At 32.4% G+C, this 14,644-nt stretch overlaps 1 protein-coding gene and 1 long non-coding RNA gene across 2 annotated transcripts; both read left to right on the top strand.

Annotated features, from left to right (window-relative positions):
* The first annotated feature begins 6,075 nt into the window (after positions 1-6,075).
* LOC146902873 (uncharacterized) lies at positions 6,076-6,970 on the top strand. Its single transcript, XM_085737177.1, has 3 exons — positions 6,076-6,163; positions 6,359-6,781; positions 6,909-6,970. The coding sequence occupies exons 1-3, from the start codon at positions 6,076-6,078 to the stop codon at positions 6,968-6,970; spliced, it is 573 nt and encodes a 190-aa protein (XP_085593303.1).
* Positions 6,971-6,982: 12 nt separating this feature from the next.
* On the top strand, positions 6,983-9,611 carry LOC146902874 (uncharacterized). The gene is made up of 2 exons (XR_015022358.1): positions 6,983-8,381; positions 9,386-9,611. It is a non-coding gene; the product is annotated as an uncharacterized LOC146902874 (long non-coding RNA).
* Positions 9,612-14,644: the final 5,033 nt, after the last annotated feature.

Consider the following 14,644-nt stretch of genomic DNA (forward strand, 5'->3'; position numbering starts at 1 on the left):
TGGTAAGAGCTTGTTGACTTACTCTTTTACGGCCTAACTTTGCCAAAATATGAACTAACATGCTCAAGCCATAATTGCTTCTTCTTTTTTTTTTTCAAAATTAAAAACAATACTGAAATTGATTTTTAAGGAAAATTCGGGAGATCCAACCCGATTATAATTATCGAAACGACAAACAATACTGAAATTGATTTTTAAGGAAAATTCGGGAGATCCAACCCGATTATAATTATCGAAACGACAAACCCTAAATTTATCAAACAAAAAATATCGAGACCATAAACCCTAAATTTACCAAACAAAAAAAACCTAAGGATTATAATTCGGGAGTTTCAACCCCACCCCTATAAATAATGTATTTAGTAAAGACCAACAAGATTATAATTATTGAAATGACAAACCCTAAATTTATCAACCGAGCTTGGTAACGCAAACTTGTGACCTAATAAGTAGGGGCATTAAGATGTTGAAAGGTCTTTGATGTGCGAAAAAAATAAAAAAACAAAAAAAAAAACCCTAAATTTATCAAAACAAAAAATATCGAGACCACAAACCCTAAATTTACCAAACAAAAAAAAAACTAAGCCACGGTACATCACTCTCTTCACGTTTCTAATTTCAGGTCAACCTCAAATCTCTCTCGCTCACACTCAGGTACCTACGTTTCCCTATATACATGAACTCATCAAATTTTATGTTTTAAAGCTTTTCACTATTCTGATCATAGGACTCCTCACTGCCATGTTTTCTTTTTGTTTGATCAAATCTCACTTATGCATTTAAATTCATATTTGAATTAAAAGTGTTGTCTTGAATATGGAGTTTAATTAAGTAGATTAAACGCATGCCCTTGTCTGTTTTACGAATGGAGTTGGTGTCTGGGAGATTGTTTCAGAGGGTTGAGTTTTTTCGGTTTGGTAATTTGGAGTGTTTTTTTTTTTGAAGAAGCTAAATAGCCCACCCAAATTGGCACCGGAGAGAATCAAACTTGAGACCTTGCGGAAGAGCACACTTCCAAGACCCAAGTCAATACCACCAGGTCAACCCAAGTGGGTTGGTAATTTGGAGTGTTTATTGGTGCGCAGGGTCTTCTTGCTGTTCGGTTTTAGCTGGTTTTCTTTTTCCCTTGTTTTTCTGGTTCTTGTTGTTGTGAGAGGGCTGTGTATGTTTTTGGTCTCTAGTGTGTTTGTTTGTAGGTTTTGCCTGGGTTGCTATTTGCCTTCTAGCACCTTTGATTGGGTGTTGCTGTTGAATAAATTTTTGCTGATTAGAAAAAAAAAAGATTTAGATTCTACTTATATTATGTGCTTTGTTTTGCATTGTTCTTCTCATCATGAATATTGTTTGTGTTTGATTTCAAGTTTTGCTTCTATTGTGTGTATTTTCTCTTTTAAATTTTGCGAGACTTTAATTTCTCTTCTATTTTATTTACATTGTCAGTTAGTTGGTAACTCAATCTTTGAAGTTTGCGACATGTCAAGGAGATATGTGGAACGTGATACTCGTCAATATGTTGACCATGTAATTAATTTATCTCTCTTTAAGGATTTGAATATATGAACATCTTTATCTTTCTTCATTGTTTCTTGAGAATAATATTTTTGTTAAGCATCTAAAGAAACAGTGTAATTATCTTTTTTTTTTTAATCCTCAAATATTAATTAAACGCCACCCTCGCAAGACGCAAGGTATGGACGAAACAAGATACAAATGGTGCCGTATGTAGTCGGTACACCATAACCACCTAAAAACACCCCTGAAGATAAACCCACCAAAACATATCACCACCTAAAACAAACTCCAAAAAAAACAAGCACTGTAAACACGGTATCCACCACCGCCCATCGTCACTACTCTCCCACATTTCGAAGTATAATTATCTTTATCTTTACCTACTTCTTTTTATATTTATTTTCATTGTGAAAACTAATGAGAATTGTACGCTGTATGGTTTATTAAGGATCTAGGAAAAAATGTAATATGTTTGTATGGATGGGATTAGGTAATTACTCTTATGGTTAGGCCATTAGTTTTCAACACAACCAAATATAGTATAATATCAGGTGTATTGGATTTATGTAGTTTGGGATTTTTATAGTTGACGATTTTTAGTTTTATTTTTAATGTGAGTGGTGTCAAATGCATATCATAGAATATATCAATTTGTTTAAATTCCGCTACGCAACACTGCTATAGTCTCTATTTCACAATTTTTTATACTAAATAGTAAATAGCAACAATAGCCTAGTTAAGTTATCTAAGGATTACTAATATATATAGTCTTGCTTGAGTAATTGTGTTCTCTTTTCCCTCCTACTCCTCTTCCAAAATATCTTTGATATTCCATCTTCTGTCCTGTTCACTTGACATGTATAAAAGATTGCTAACAATAACTTTTTTACCCAATGACAGGTGAAATATCTCATAGAACGATGCATACAACTATATATGAGCCTGAAAGAAGTAATGAACACACTACAAAAGAAAGCAAAAATAGAGCCTGTAATTACTAAAATAGGTAATAAAGTTTTCTCCTTTTATTTTTTGTCACTTCAGTTTTGATGTTTTCTACTATATGTAAATTTCTTGATATTTTAGTTGCAATGTTTTGTAATATTATTCATTTGATTCTTGGCACATTGTTAATATTTTGTTATGAATAAAGCATAGATGTCTGAAATATGAGTAAGGTCTAATTTTAATATAGCTATCATTTTCCACGGACGAAGTTTAACCCTAGCGTGACATTGATAATTAGAATAAAGATACATAGACACATTTTTCTCATACACACATTGTACTGCCCTTTTCACTACCAACCAAAACATGACACCTAATACATATAAGAAAGAGAAAGAGAAAATGCCACATGTTGCATTTATATGTGGAGGTACAAGGGTGTATGCCACATAAGTATGTCTATGTATCATTGCTCGATAATTAAGTTTGTGTCATCTCCAACCCTTAATAGAAAATATTAGTTTTTCAGAAGAAATTGATAGTTTTATTATGTGCTTTACCTTGATATCCCAGTCTTAGGTTCTCAATAAAAACATCGATATACTTCCTTTTGGTTCATTTGGCTAAGTTGACACTACTTAAGGTCGAGGAGGGGAGGGGAGAAATTTTAATTTAATATATATGTTTGATTCACATAGGGAGGGGAAATATTTTAAAACCAACTTACTTTTTTTTGTCTCTCTAATCTTAAAACAATCTCATGGTTTTAAATTTATTCATTTCATAAAAAATTCAACATGAAATTTCAATAAATGAAAACACCATAAATAATCAAACATAAAATTCTAACACAATATTAGATCATGATAAATTTTTCTTGTAAAAAAATGAGGTATTCTTAAATATTAGAGTAGAATGTAAAATTATTTGAAATTTTTTTGTTGACGGTAATTTTTTTATCTCGACAATCCATCTAATATTTGCTAAATTAAGTTCTATGTAAATATGTACAAGAAATTATTAATAAATGTTTTAATTTGCATACAACGAAAAAGGATAAACCAATATATTGAAATAAAAAAAAACGTAAGAATAGAATACATACGATTAATGACATAATGCATTGATCTATTCGCCACCGGAGAAAAAAGGATTATCGAAATTTATTCTTTTCTGTCGATAAGCTCCAATTGTATCATAGGAATTGAATACCGATAAACCTTAATTTGTGAGGTGTACCGTAGAAGTTTCCTTTAATAAAATATAGGACAAATACCTCCGTGGGTCCTTTAAGTTTCACGTTTGTTTCAGATAGGTCCTTTAAGTTTCTAAGGTTTCAGATAGGTCCTTTAAGTTTCGAGTTTGTTTCGGATAAGTCCTTTAAGTTTCTAAGGTTTCAGATAAGTCCTTTAAGTTTCGAGTTTGTCTCAGATAGGTCCTTTCTATCAAATCAACTTTGGCTTAACAGAGGTTGATATAAATGACCTATCTGAAACAAACTCGAAACTTAAAGGACCTATCTGAAACCTTAGAAACTTAAAGGACCTATTCGAAACAAACTTCAAACTTAAAGGACCTATCTGAAACCTTAGAAACTTAAAGGATCTATCTGAAACAAACATGAAACTTAAAGGACCCGGGGAGGTATTTGGCCTAAAATATAAGAACGAAAAAATTCTCAAAAAAGAAAAGAATACTTAATAGGTAAATTGGAAAGAAAACTTTAGCAAGTTTGCAGCAAAAAGTGCAGGCAATAAGAATAAGTTGAAACAAGAATAAATAAGCCTTAAATTTTTAAAAAGACAATTTTGACATTTTAAAATAAATATGAAGATAATTATGTCAATATAATTAAAATTGTATTAATTCATATATCTTTTCCTCCCCTCCCCTTTAAAAAAATTCTAATTTGAGGGGAGCAATAAATGAGTTTATGAAGGATTTTGCTCCCTCTTTTCCTCTTCCATTCTAAAAATTGAACCAAACACAAAAAAATTAAAATATTTCTTCCCCTCTCATCCCCTCTCCTCCAAAAATTAAATTATGAACCAAACGGACCCTAAAAGAATCGATTTTTAGAAGAGACCTTGTTTAACTTTTGGGGCGTTAGCTCTCTTGTTTGGTTGATACTTCATAAATAAGCAACATTTTCCTTCATAAAAACCTCAAATTAAAGAAACTGAAGTATTTTTGCATGCCTAGATTAGATTAAAGAATCTAGATTAATTGCTTTATTTATTGGTTTAGTGACTTCAATCAAGTGGGTTAAAAAAAGCATTCATGGATTAGGCACCTCTAGAGTCTGATTCCTTCATTAACTGCACATGTTTTAATTACTTTTCATTCTTTGTTTACTTAATTAATCTCACATTCCCATCATTGTCTTTGACGTACATTTTTCTAATCTTGCTATATTTACCTTATAATTACTTTGATTTAATATTTGGGCTATTCTTCTAAAGAAGGTACCAAACTTTTTGAAGAAATATAAGATGGAACTTGAAAGCTTTGTATATCCAATTATACCAACATATTCTTACTTATTTTGCATCATTTTCTTCGATCAACAATAAATATTATGTTGAAATAAACTAACTCTCTCTTAAAAATAAAATTGTAAAAAAAATAATAATTATAAGGAAATGTTAACTTGTGCCCTTGGGGCACATGTTAAGAATTCCACTAATAGAAATTATTTATTGGAAATTGTGTTAATTTATTGTTTAAAATGTTTAATATTAATCTTTTTCATTAAATTCTTACCATTAATGGAATGAAATTAATACTTAACATGTGTCCTTAGGGCACAAATTATACTATACAAATTTAATACTATTACCAAACTTTCATAATTCCCGTGATTTTGGTAAAAAAGTTCAATATTTAAGAACGGAGGTAATAATATTTAACTTCATGTATGTAACAAAAAAAATATATTTAATTTCATGTCATTACTTATTAAGCCGCTGCTGCAAATAATTTAATTTCAAGGCTTCCATTATATATCTAGCCTTGTGATTTTTCCATTTTGGTTATAATAATAAAAAGGCCAAATACCTTTCTGGGTCCTTTAAGTTTCACGTTTGTTTCAGATAGGTCATTTAAGGTTTTAAGGTTTCAGATAGCTCCTTTAAGTTTCGAGTTTGTTTCGGATATGTCCTTTAAGTTTCCAAGGTTTCAGATAGGTCCTTTAAGTTTCGAGTTTGTTTCAGATAGGTCCTTTCTATCAAATCAACTTTGGCATAACAGAGGTTGATACAAAGGACCTATCTGAAACAAACTCGAAACTTAAAGGACCTATTTTAAACCTTAGAAACTTAAAGGACATATCCGAAACAAACTTCAAACTTAAAGGACCCATCTGAAACCTTAAAAACTTAAAGGATCTATCTGAAACAAACATGAAACTTAAAGGACCTGGGGAGGTATTTGGCCATAATAAAAACCACAATAAGTTTCTCATTTCCCTTCATTTTTTTAGTCTGGCATAGGCTTAATGCAGAAAATAAGGCGTTCTTCAAAGATTATTATACAAGATTGGCCCTATATCAACAAATTGAACAATACAATGCATTGCTGGAGAAACAAAGGCAATTAATGGTCTCGGAACAAACCATGGTTGCATCATTGCCTATCTCTATTGGATTTCATCATCATTTAGTTCCATCACTACCAAATTCTAATGGATCACATCTCCATGCTAGTAAGTTTCTTCTTATTTTCTCACACTTAAATGCAACTATGATATAATAATGTGACATGTTCAAGTCAAGACATTTTGTAACTTTTATCATTTTGAAAATTCAAAATACATATTTATTGTTCTAGAAGCATGATATTCAAAGTTCAATTTCTATAATGTTTGTTTTCCGGCTCTGAATGTCATTTTAATTTACAGTAATTGAGAATCCGACGTGCTATTATACCGATGTGCAAACTCCAAGAAGTTTGAACCATGGAAATATTCTACACGGTGCGAATTCCAGTTTAACTAATGTGTCTAATAATGGTGGTTCATCATTTGGTATGGTTGATATGTCTGCTCGTGGTGATATTTCAAGCATGCCTTATAATACTCAGAACTCAAACATGGGTTTACAACAAGAAATCAATGGGTGGATGGTATCTGAACCTGAATATTCAAATTCTTCTCCTCACATGTTTGGTATTGATGGAAATATCATGGAGGCAAGTCCAAATGCCAGTGTGGCTTCACCTACACCAATCACTATTGTCGAACCCAACTCAAATTTTGTGAATGAACCATTGCCTAGAAATTTTAGTTTTCCTGATCCGTCTCTTCTTGCTTCTCAATTTTTTGGTACGTACTCTCGTGTTTTTGTGTGTCAATGTATACATTTGAAAAACATGTTTTTTTTACCCATCTTTAAGTTGTTACATATACAAAATTTCTCAAAACAAAGCTTAGTTTGGATTAATCATTGCAGGTCAAGATTCATCTCCTTGTTTGAGTGGTGTATCGAACGACTATCATGGTTCACCTTCCTAGGTAAGAAACTATCTCACTCCCCCATCCATAAGTATTTTGCTTTGTGTCGTAATAATTATGACACTACTATTATAGTGGTCCTACAAAAGATACAATAGACAATATTCCATCCGGTCTTATTTATAAGAAACATTTAACTTTTTTTGATTCATTGCATAAATGATATATTTGGTCTATATTCTAGACAAGATACATCAATTACTCAATAAATCTAAAAAAGTCAAACTTTTCTTATAAATAGGATCGGATGGAGTACTATGCTAGAGTTTTGGAGTTAGTAGTTGACTTTCTTTGATCATCATTAACTTAAGTACTCCATCCGTTTCAAAATGAGTGTCACTTTAGCCAATTGCACACAGATTAAGGAATGGAATAAAGTAGTCAAATGTCATAACAATTTTACCAAATTATCTTAATCAACTATTGGTTTGTTTTTCATTAAAGAAAAAATAATAATTTGGAAGTAGTGTAACATAGTATTAATTGAAAGGTACAATTGAAAAGAAAAAGTTATTATTGCATTGAAAACCGTAAGTGACATTCATTTTGAAACAAATTTTTTTGGCTAAAGCAACACTAATTTTGAAACGGAGGGAGTATGTCTTTTACTACTATGGTTAGGATGGAAGAGGCTTGCATGACATGGTATTGGTATTGGCATGGTTCTTCTATAGGCTTAATTGCATAAATAGTCCTCTAAATAATTTCAAGTTTACATTTTGGTCCCAGAAATCGTAAAACCAACATTTTGGTCCCCTTGGTTTTGCTCCGTCAGTTAAAAAGGTCCTGACCGTTAACTTTAACCTCCAAATGTCTATGGTAGACCAACTTTAAGAGTGGTCCACCATAGATCCTATTAATTATTCTAATTTAAACCGTTTGATTTTTTTTAAAAGGAGGGCCATTGGATTACGCAGGTGTATTTTATCTTACGGTGAATCAACAACAACTAATTAATTCTCATATTCTTCATCTTCTTCCTCACTCATCTTCGTATCATCATCACACCATATTTATAACTAAAAAATCCAGAAAAATAAAAGAACGAAACCTAAAAATAATAATCCATTACCGCCACCACAATCCACACAAGAAATCCAACACAACTACCGTCACCACCTATCTTAACACACCTTTGCACATCACTGTTGAAGCCCAACCACCAATCTAAATTAATTCATTCTATAAATCAACTCACCATTGCAGATCTACTGTTCTACATCCCAAACCCACAATACTCTCGATTTTTCAAATCCATAGCTTTGAAACAAAGCAAAAAGCTTCAATTTTTACAAAATAAACTTTGATTCTGCGAATTGGGTATAATTCAAAGTTCAACCCAAAACCAGTATGGTGGAAGTTAAAGAACTGGGTTTTGTATGCTTCACCAGAATCATCATCTTCATATCAGGTTTCATTGTTTTCTAGAATTTATAAAAGGGTGTTTTTATTTTCTGTGTTTGTTTTGCGAGTAGTGATCTACAAGATGTGGGAATGAGTAATGGTCTTCATGGGGGAAGAAGAAGAACATTTATGGGGTAAAAGAATTGAGAAGTGGGAATGAGAAGTTGATAGGTTTTGATTTGGGTAGTGGTCTACAACAGTTTATGTCCAGCGCCAAACACTTAATCTGGATGAAGATGTTGTTTTCTTTTAACCTTGATCATGTATTGATCTTGAAATTTTCTAAAGAAAGCTTCTTGTTGTTTATGTGTAGTGATGAGATGATGGTGGTGAATTTTTCTTGAAGGTTGTTGTAATTTGTATGTTATGTTGTGTTTCTTTGAATTTGTATTTTGGAAGAAAAAGAATTTTGGAAAAATGTTTATAGATTGAGGAAGAAGAGAGAAGATGATGAAAAATGAAAAAAAATTAGGTGTTGATGGTTTACTATAGGTATAATGGACATGCAATTAAACGGTTAAAATCATATCAAAAATTTTAGACATTAAAAAACTAACGGATGAGATCATTTTGACTGACAGAGCAAAACCAAGGGGACCAAAATGTGAGTTTTACAATTTATGGGACCAAAATGTAAATGCATAATTATTTAGGGGACCAAATGTCCAATTAAGCCTTCTTCTATATTTGCTATGGCCTAATATGTCTTTGATCATCAATGTAATTAACATGTTATATATATATATATATTAACTCTTTGGTTTTTAAGGGGAGACTCCCTAGTAATCTGAAGTCGGTCGAGATATAAGTAAAGTACGGTCAAGAGTTGTTAAAACTAGAAATTGAACTCGGATTTCTCTTTCATCCTTAGTTTTTTTCTTTTAATTATCCCATTTTGCTTCTTGATTGGCTACATATACTCGTGTCATCATGTAGAGTGCAATTTATCCCACGTAGGTTTTCAGGTTTTTAGTTTTGACCCACTGTTTTAATTGTTTATCTTGCATGCAGGTTTAACAAAATGCTTAGAACAATGTTGAATACCATGCTTTGATATTTTGGAAGTTTCCGCACCTCTTTACGGGACGGGAAATGCAATTTAGAACTCTTATGTAAGATATAGCGTAGATAATTACATGATATATTTTTTATCTTGTTACTTTTAATATGGAGTTTTTTTTCTTTCCACATGTACTTGGCATTTCAGTACTTTACTTTTTAGGGTGATTTTATTTTATTTATGTATCATAATCCATAGTTTTATTAGACATAATACTCAAGATATAAACATTTGATCTCACACAATTTTTTCTTATATTAAATTATTTAAAAAAAAATAGGACTAATTTTGTTTAATGAGCGTTTAAAGCCATATATATATATATATATATATATATATATATATATATATATATATATATATATATATATAGCATATCAAATGAGAAGAGTAACTAAAATGAGAGATGAGAGGATATAATAGCAACCATTGGATCAAAATACACGGTCCAGATCAAAATCCACTAAAATAGGATCGGCACACACAAGCATACGCGTGCTCTTCTCTTTCTTTTTTCTTCTGAAAGAACGTTTCCTCTATCCCTTCAATCTTCATCGACTGTTCATCTTTACCCCCTGTTTCTTCAATTCGTTATCATGAGCTGCCATGTATTTTTTCTCTTCAATTCCAGATCGGGAATCCATGATTTTTTTTATCATGTTGAAACCCATTTATATATAGTTTTGGTCATCTCAATTAAACACCCTTTTTTCTTCCGCGTTGGATTTTCTATAATAATTTTTTAGCTTAATTTTATAGGTAGGTATCAAAAATTATGATTTGTAAAGCAAAGAAAAAAAAAATAAAGAAAAGAGGTAAATGGGTTTGTTTTCTCGTGTGCAAATCTTCAACAAGAAAAGATGTGTTCATGAAATAAAAGAAATATGACTATATTTTTCCTCTTCGGCAATGATTAATGGAAGCACATGTATAACAATATTTCCTGAATATGCAATTTGCTTAATTCTGGTGACCAGAATCTGACTGTGTTTGTAAAAGTGTGTGAGAGAAGAAAGAAGAAGGGTATCAGGATTGAAGGTTATGAAATTCCGCTGCATTTGTAAAAATGAGATATCATGGTAAAGATCAATCTAAGGGCTGTGATTTAACCCTCTCACCTCTTATATTAAAACTCCTCTCACTTGATACATCTCATTTACCAAGTGAGAGGAGTTTTAATATGAGGGTGTATCAAATGAGAGGAGTGCTTATAATGAGAGATGAGAGGAATAAACAGTAGTCATTGGATTAAAATTGACGGTTCAGATTTTTTTCCACTTAATTCTGCTCGCTCCATGTGATCCTTCACAAGCTCTCCAATTTCCTTCCACCCCCTCTCTCCCACTCTGTTCATCTTCCTTTTTTTTTTTGAAGCAATCTTCCTTTTTCTGACACTATGTTATACAAATCGCTACTGTGATAACCAATACTGTAAAAAATTCAAGCTGAAGAAAAGGGGTCTTTACTTGAGATAACAAAACTATAAATGGATTTCATCGATTGATAGTAAAATTCATGCAGCCCGATCTGGAATTTAAGGGAAAAAAAGAGTCAATTGAGAAAACCAAAGGTTAAATGAAGAATTGGACGAGCAGAAGTGAACCAGAAACGACGGTGATCGGGCGACGCCGTAAGGACAAACAACGACAACAAAGCAAATCGATCTATATATATATATATATATATATATATATATATATGTAATTTATTCTTCTATTGTGGTAAAGAAATTACACTCACCTCCCTTGAGGTTTTCTTAAAAAACATTGACACCCCCTCTAGTTTTAAACTAAACACTAACCTCCCTTAAATTTTATTAAAGTGACAAACACACCCCTTTAGATTAACACCGTTAATTACCCTTCCATTTTCATTGACCTTTACACTCATTCACTATCTCTCACTCTCTCTCTTCCATCATGTGTTTCCTTCTTCATTCTCTTCCTCTGTTAGCAGGTTGTGAAATACTTCAATTTTGTTCTCACTCCATTGTCCCTTATCAAATTATGGGGCAGATTTTATTATCAACAACTTCAAAGTTTGAACCTTTATCATCAATCATCTCCATTTTTCAAATCCAACAGGTTCTGAAGCCCTTCAAAGTTGGGTAAAGTGATTGAGGATCATGGTGATCATCCAGAAAAGGTGAAAGAGGTTCAATGACTCAATTGTGGATCCTAATATAATGTAGTACAAAATTGTGAACTGAAACAGAGTGTAAGCGAAAACGAAAGTTAAGGAATGATCATGAGGAACAAAGTTCGTCTCTTGCATCACCTCCACAGTAACATAAAGCGCACAATTCATTGTTTCTTATTATTGTTATTAATTTGTTAAACTAATTAAATTAATTAAGATTCTCTGTTAGCAATTTTGTATTATTTTTTTAATTAATACTTCAAATTAATAGATTCATGATGAAACTGGAAGAATCATAGTGGCAACGGTGGAAGTGAATGAAAGAGATGGTACGAGAGACACACAGTGATTGAGGGTGAAGGTGGAAGAAATTGGAAGGATAGCTGACGGTTATTTAACTCTGTTAATCCAAATGGGTGTGTTTGTCACTTTCAATAAAATTTAAGGGAGGTTAATGTTTAGTTTAAAACTAGAGGGGGTGTTAGTATTATTTAAGAAAACCTTAGGGGAGGTGAGTGTAATTTCCCCTAATAATTAATATGTTTTATATAATAACAGTGTTTTGTAAATAGGGTTAAAAGTGGAATAAAAATAATATAATTTGTTCCGTTTCGTTCATTTTTCAAACAATGGATAAAATCTCCATTCCATTTCGCTTTATTCTATCAATCCAAACATAACCTTAAGGATTTGAGTGGACAAGTTCCAATATACTATTACTACATTTGTCTAAGGGTAGTCCTCATTTTCCCAACTTATAGCGCACACATTTTAAATCAGGAGAAGTGGGGTGTCTGGGGTTCGAACCCCAGCCCCTGCATATAATTAGAGTTGTCAAATGGGCATGCCTCGCCCGGTGGGCCAGCTCATATAAATGGGTCTGAGTGGGTCAGCCCACTTGATTCATGGGCTACTAAAATTGAGCCCAGCCCAATTAGTAGTGGGCTACATGGCCCGATGGGCCAGCCCGACCCATATTTTAAATTGTATTATTTTGTTGTTTTTGGAAGAAAAAAAATCGATGGAATGAAGAATAAAGTTACATATCACTTTTTTTTTAATAGAAACATATTACATAAATTATTATACATCAAATAAATCACATGTCTTCGTAAACTTAGTTAAATTATATATAAAACATCTATTAAATCAACATCCATAAGGATAAATAGCACAAAAGAATCAATGCAAAAGTAGAGTATTTATCATAACTCTCAAAGTGAACCTTGAAGACAACAAAATTCAATATTACATAATAAAATAATTTAGTCTTACCTAATAAAACTATTTATAAACAATTTATTGTTTTAAAAGGGCCGGCCCGCAAGCCCGACGGCCCAGTCCAGGCCGACCCATCTAAAATGCAGGCCCGATGGGCTGGCCCAAAAAGATAGGGTCTTTTTTTTTCATACCTTTTTTACGGCCCGGCCCACACTAAAATAAAGGGCCGAAGGGCCAGCCCGGTGGGCCTGACTCATTTTGACAGCTCTACATATAATATGCAATATCCTACCAACTGAGCTAAGTTCACGGGGATTCCCAACTTCTATATCACCAATTAGCAAAATACATGTGCATCTGCATATGTCGTGCGTTGTCGGTTTATCAACATTTCTATTTGTATTCTATTGATTTTAATTGAATTTTTTATTTTTATTTTATAATATCTACACCGTTCAAGCAAATTTGGTTTAGAAAAAGATTAATTAAAATTTGTAGTTAGCTCCTTAAATTATTGTGTAGATTTAAATTTAGTTATAATGGTGGGTGGCAAAGACTAGGATTCCTTCATTTGGAAAGGAAATGTTAAGTCTAGCATTGAAATGTGGTTATAATTTTGTGGTGACTTCGGAGGGTGATGGTCGCAATTGAAATGCTCGGAATGATGTGTGGGTTGATGGGAAGAGTAAATTCATATACGATGTTGTGAATTTGCCAGCTAAATTTGTTCAAATGGTCAGTGGCAAACCTTGTTGATCAAGATGGTAATCAGAAACGGCAGTTGCTTAGAGAGTTGTGGCATGTGAGCTTTGTTGAAAAATTTCATGTGGTGTATGTGCCTTGTAGTGCAATGGGTTCAAATACTAAAGTTTGGCCTGTTTATAGGTACCTTTGATTCATGTAAATTCTTAGAGGAAGAATCCCAACTAACCTTATGTGTAGTGTAGCAGACGGGGTAACACTAGTCTAGTCCCTTTTTCCTTAGTGTAAAAATGAAAAGGAGAGCATTATTTATGTGTTGAGAGAGTCGGGTGTATTCTCTCATTCACGTGGCAACAACACCTGGTTCCAACGCATCACAGGTTGATTTTTTTGACGATTCTTTGGAGTTGGCTCAATTTAACATGAACTTAGGAGATGAGATGGGCAATGTTTCTTGAAAATTACTCTTCTCACTTATTATTAGTTGAATCATTTTTTAAGTTGGTTTAACCAATTTTTGAAGTGTCAGCAGCTGTTCAATGATTTTATAGGTACCTTTAATAGTTACCTCGTGCCTCCAAGGTTCGTTCTGTTTGGAGTGTCCAAGGAAGAATTATTTCAAAAATTCAAAGTTTACTTTGGACATTTGGAGTTCAAGCAAATTCACATTTATCACGAAGCATTTAACCTCTCTAGTTGAACTCTGGAAGGTGGTGCGAGTCACTTTGATCAAACCTCCTCACGTTTTTCATTGGAGTGTCTACTAGGGGTGTAACAATTCTGTTTGGTTATGTTTTTCAGTCACAAAAGTCCAAACCAACCAAATGTACATAAATTCAGTTTTTCACGTTTTTCAATAGTGAAACCAACCAAACTAAAACGATGATATTCAGTTTGGTTCAGTTGGCGTGAAAATGCCAAAAATTATATATATTTTTCCAATATTTCCTACTCTGTATGTTGCAATTTTCAATCAAATTCTCTTATATATTACAATGCATACTGAACCATTATTTTAAATCACATTCACAATCGTATCATATAGATGCTGCATATTGCATAGCAACACAACAATCTAATGATTCATACTGCACATTACATCTCATACTAAAATGGAGTCATTCTTTTCAGGCCAGGCTAGCAGATAT

This window comes from Medicago sativa, chromosome 8, assembly GCF_051527215.1.
Source record: "Medicago sativa cultivar Bolivia chromosome 8, Bolivia_mono, whole genome shotgun sequence".
NCBI lineage: Eukaryota > Viridiplantae > Streptophyta > Magnoliopsida > Fabales > Fabaceae > Medicago > Medicago sativa.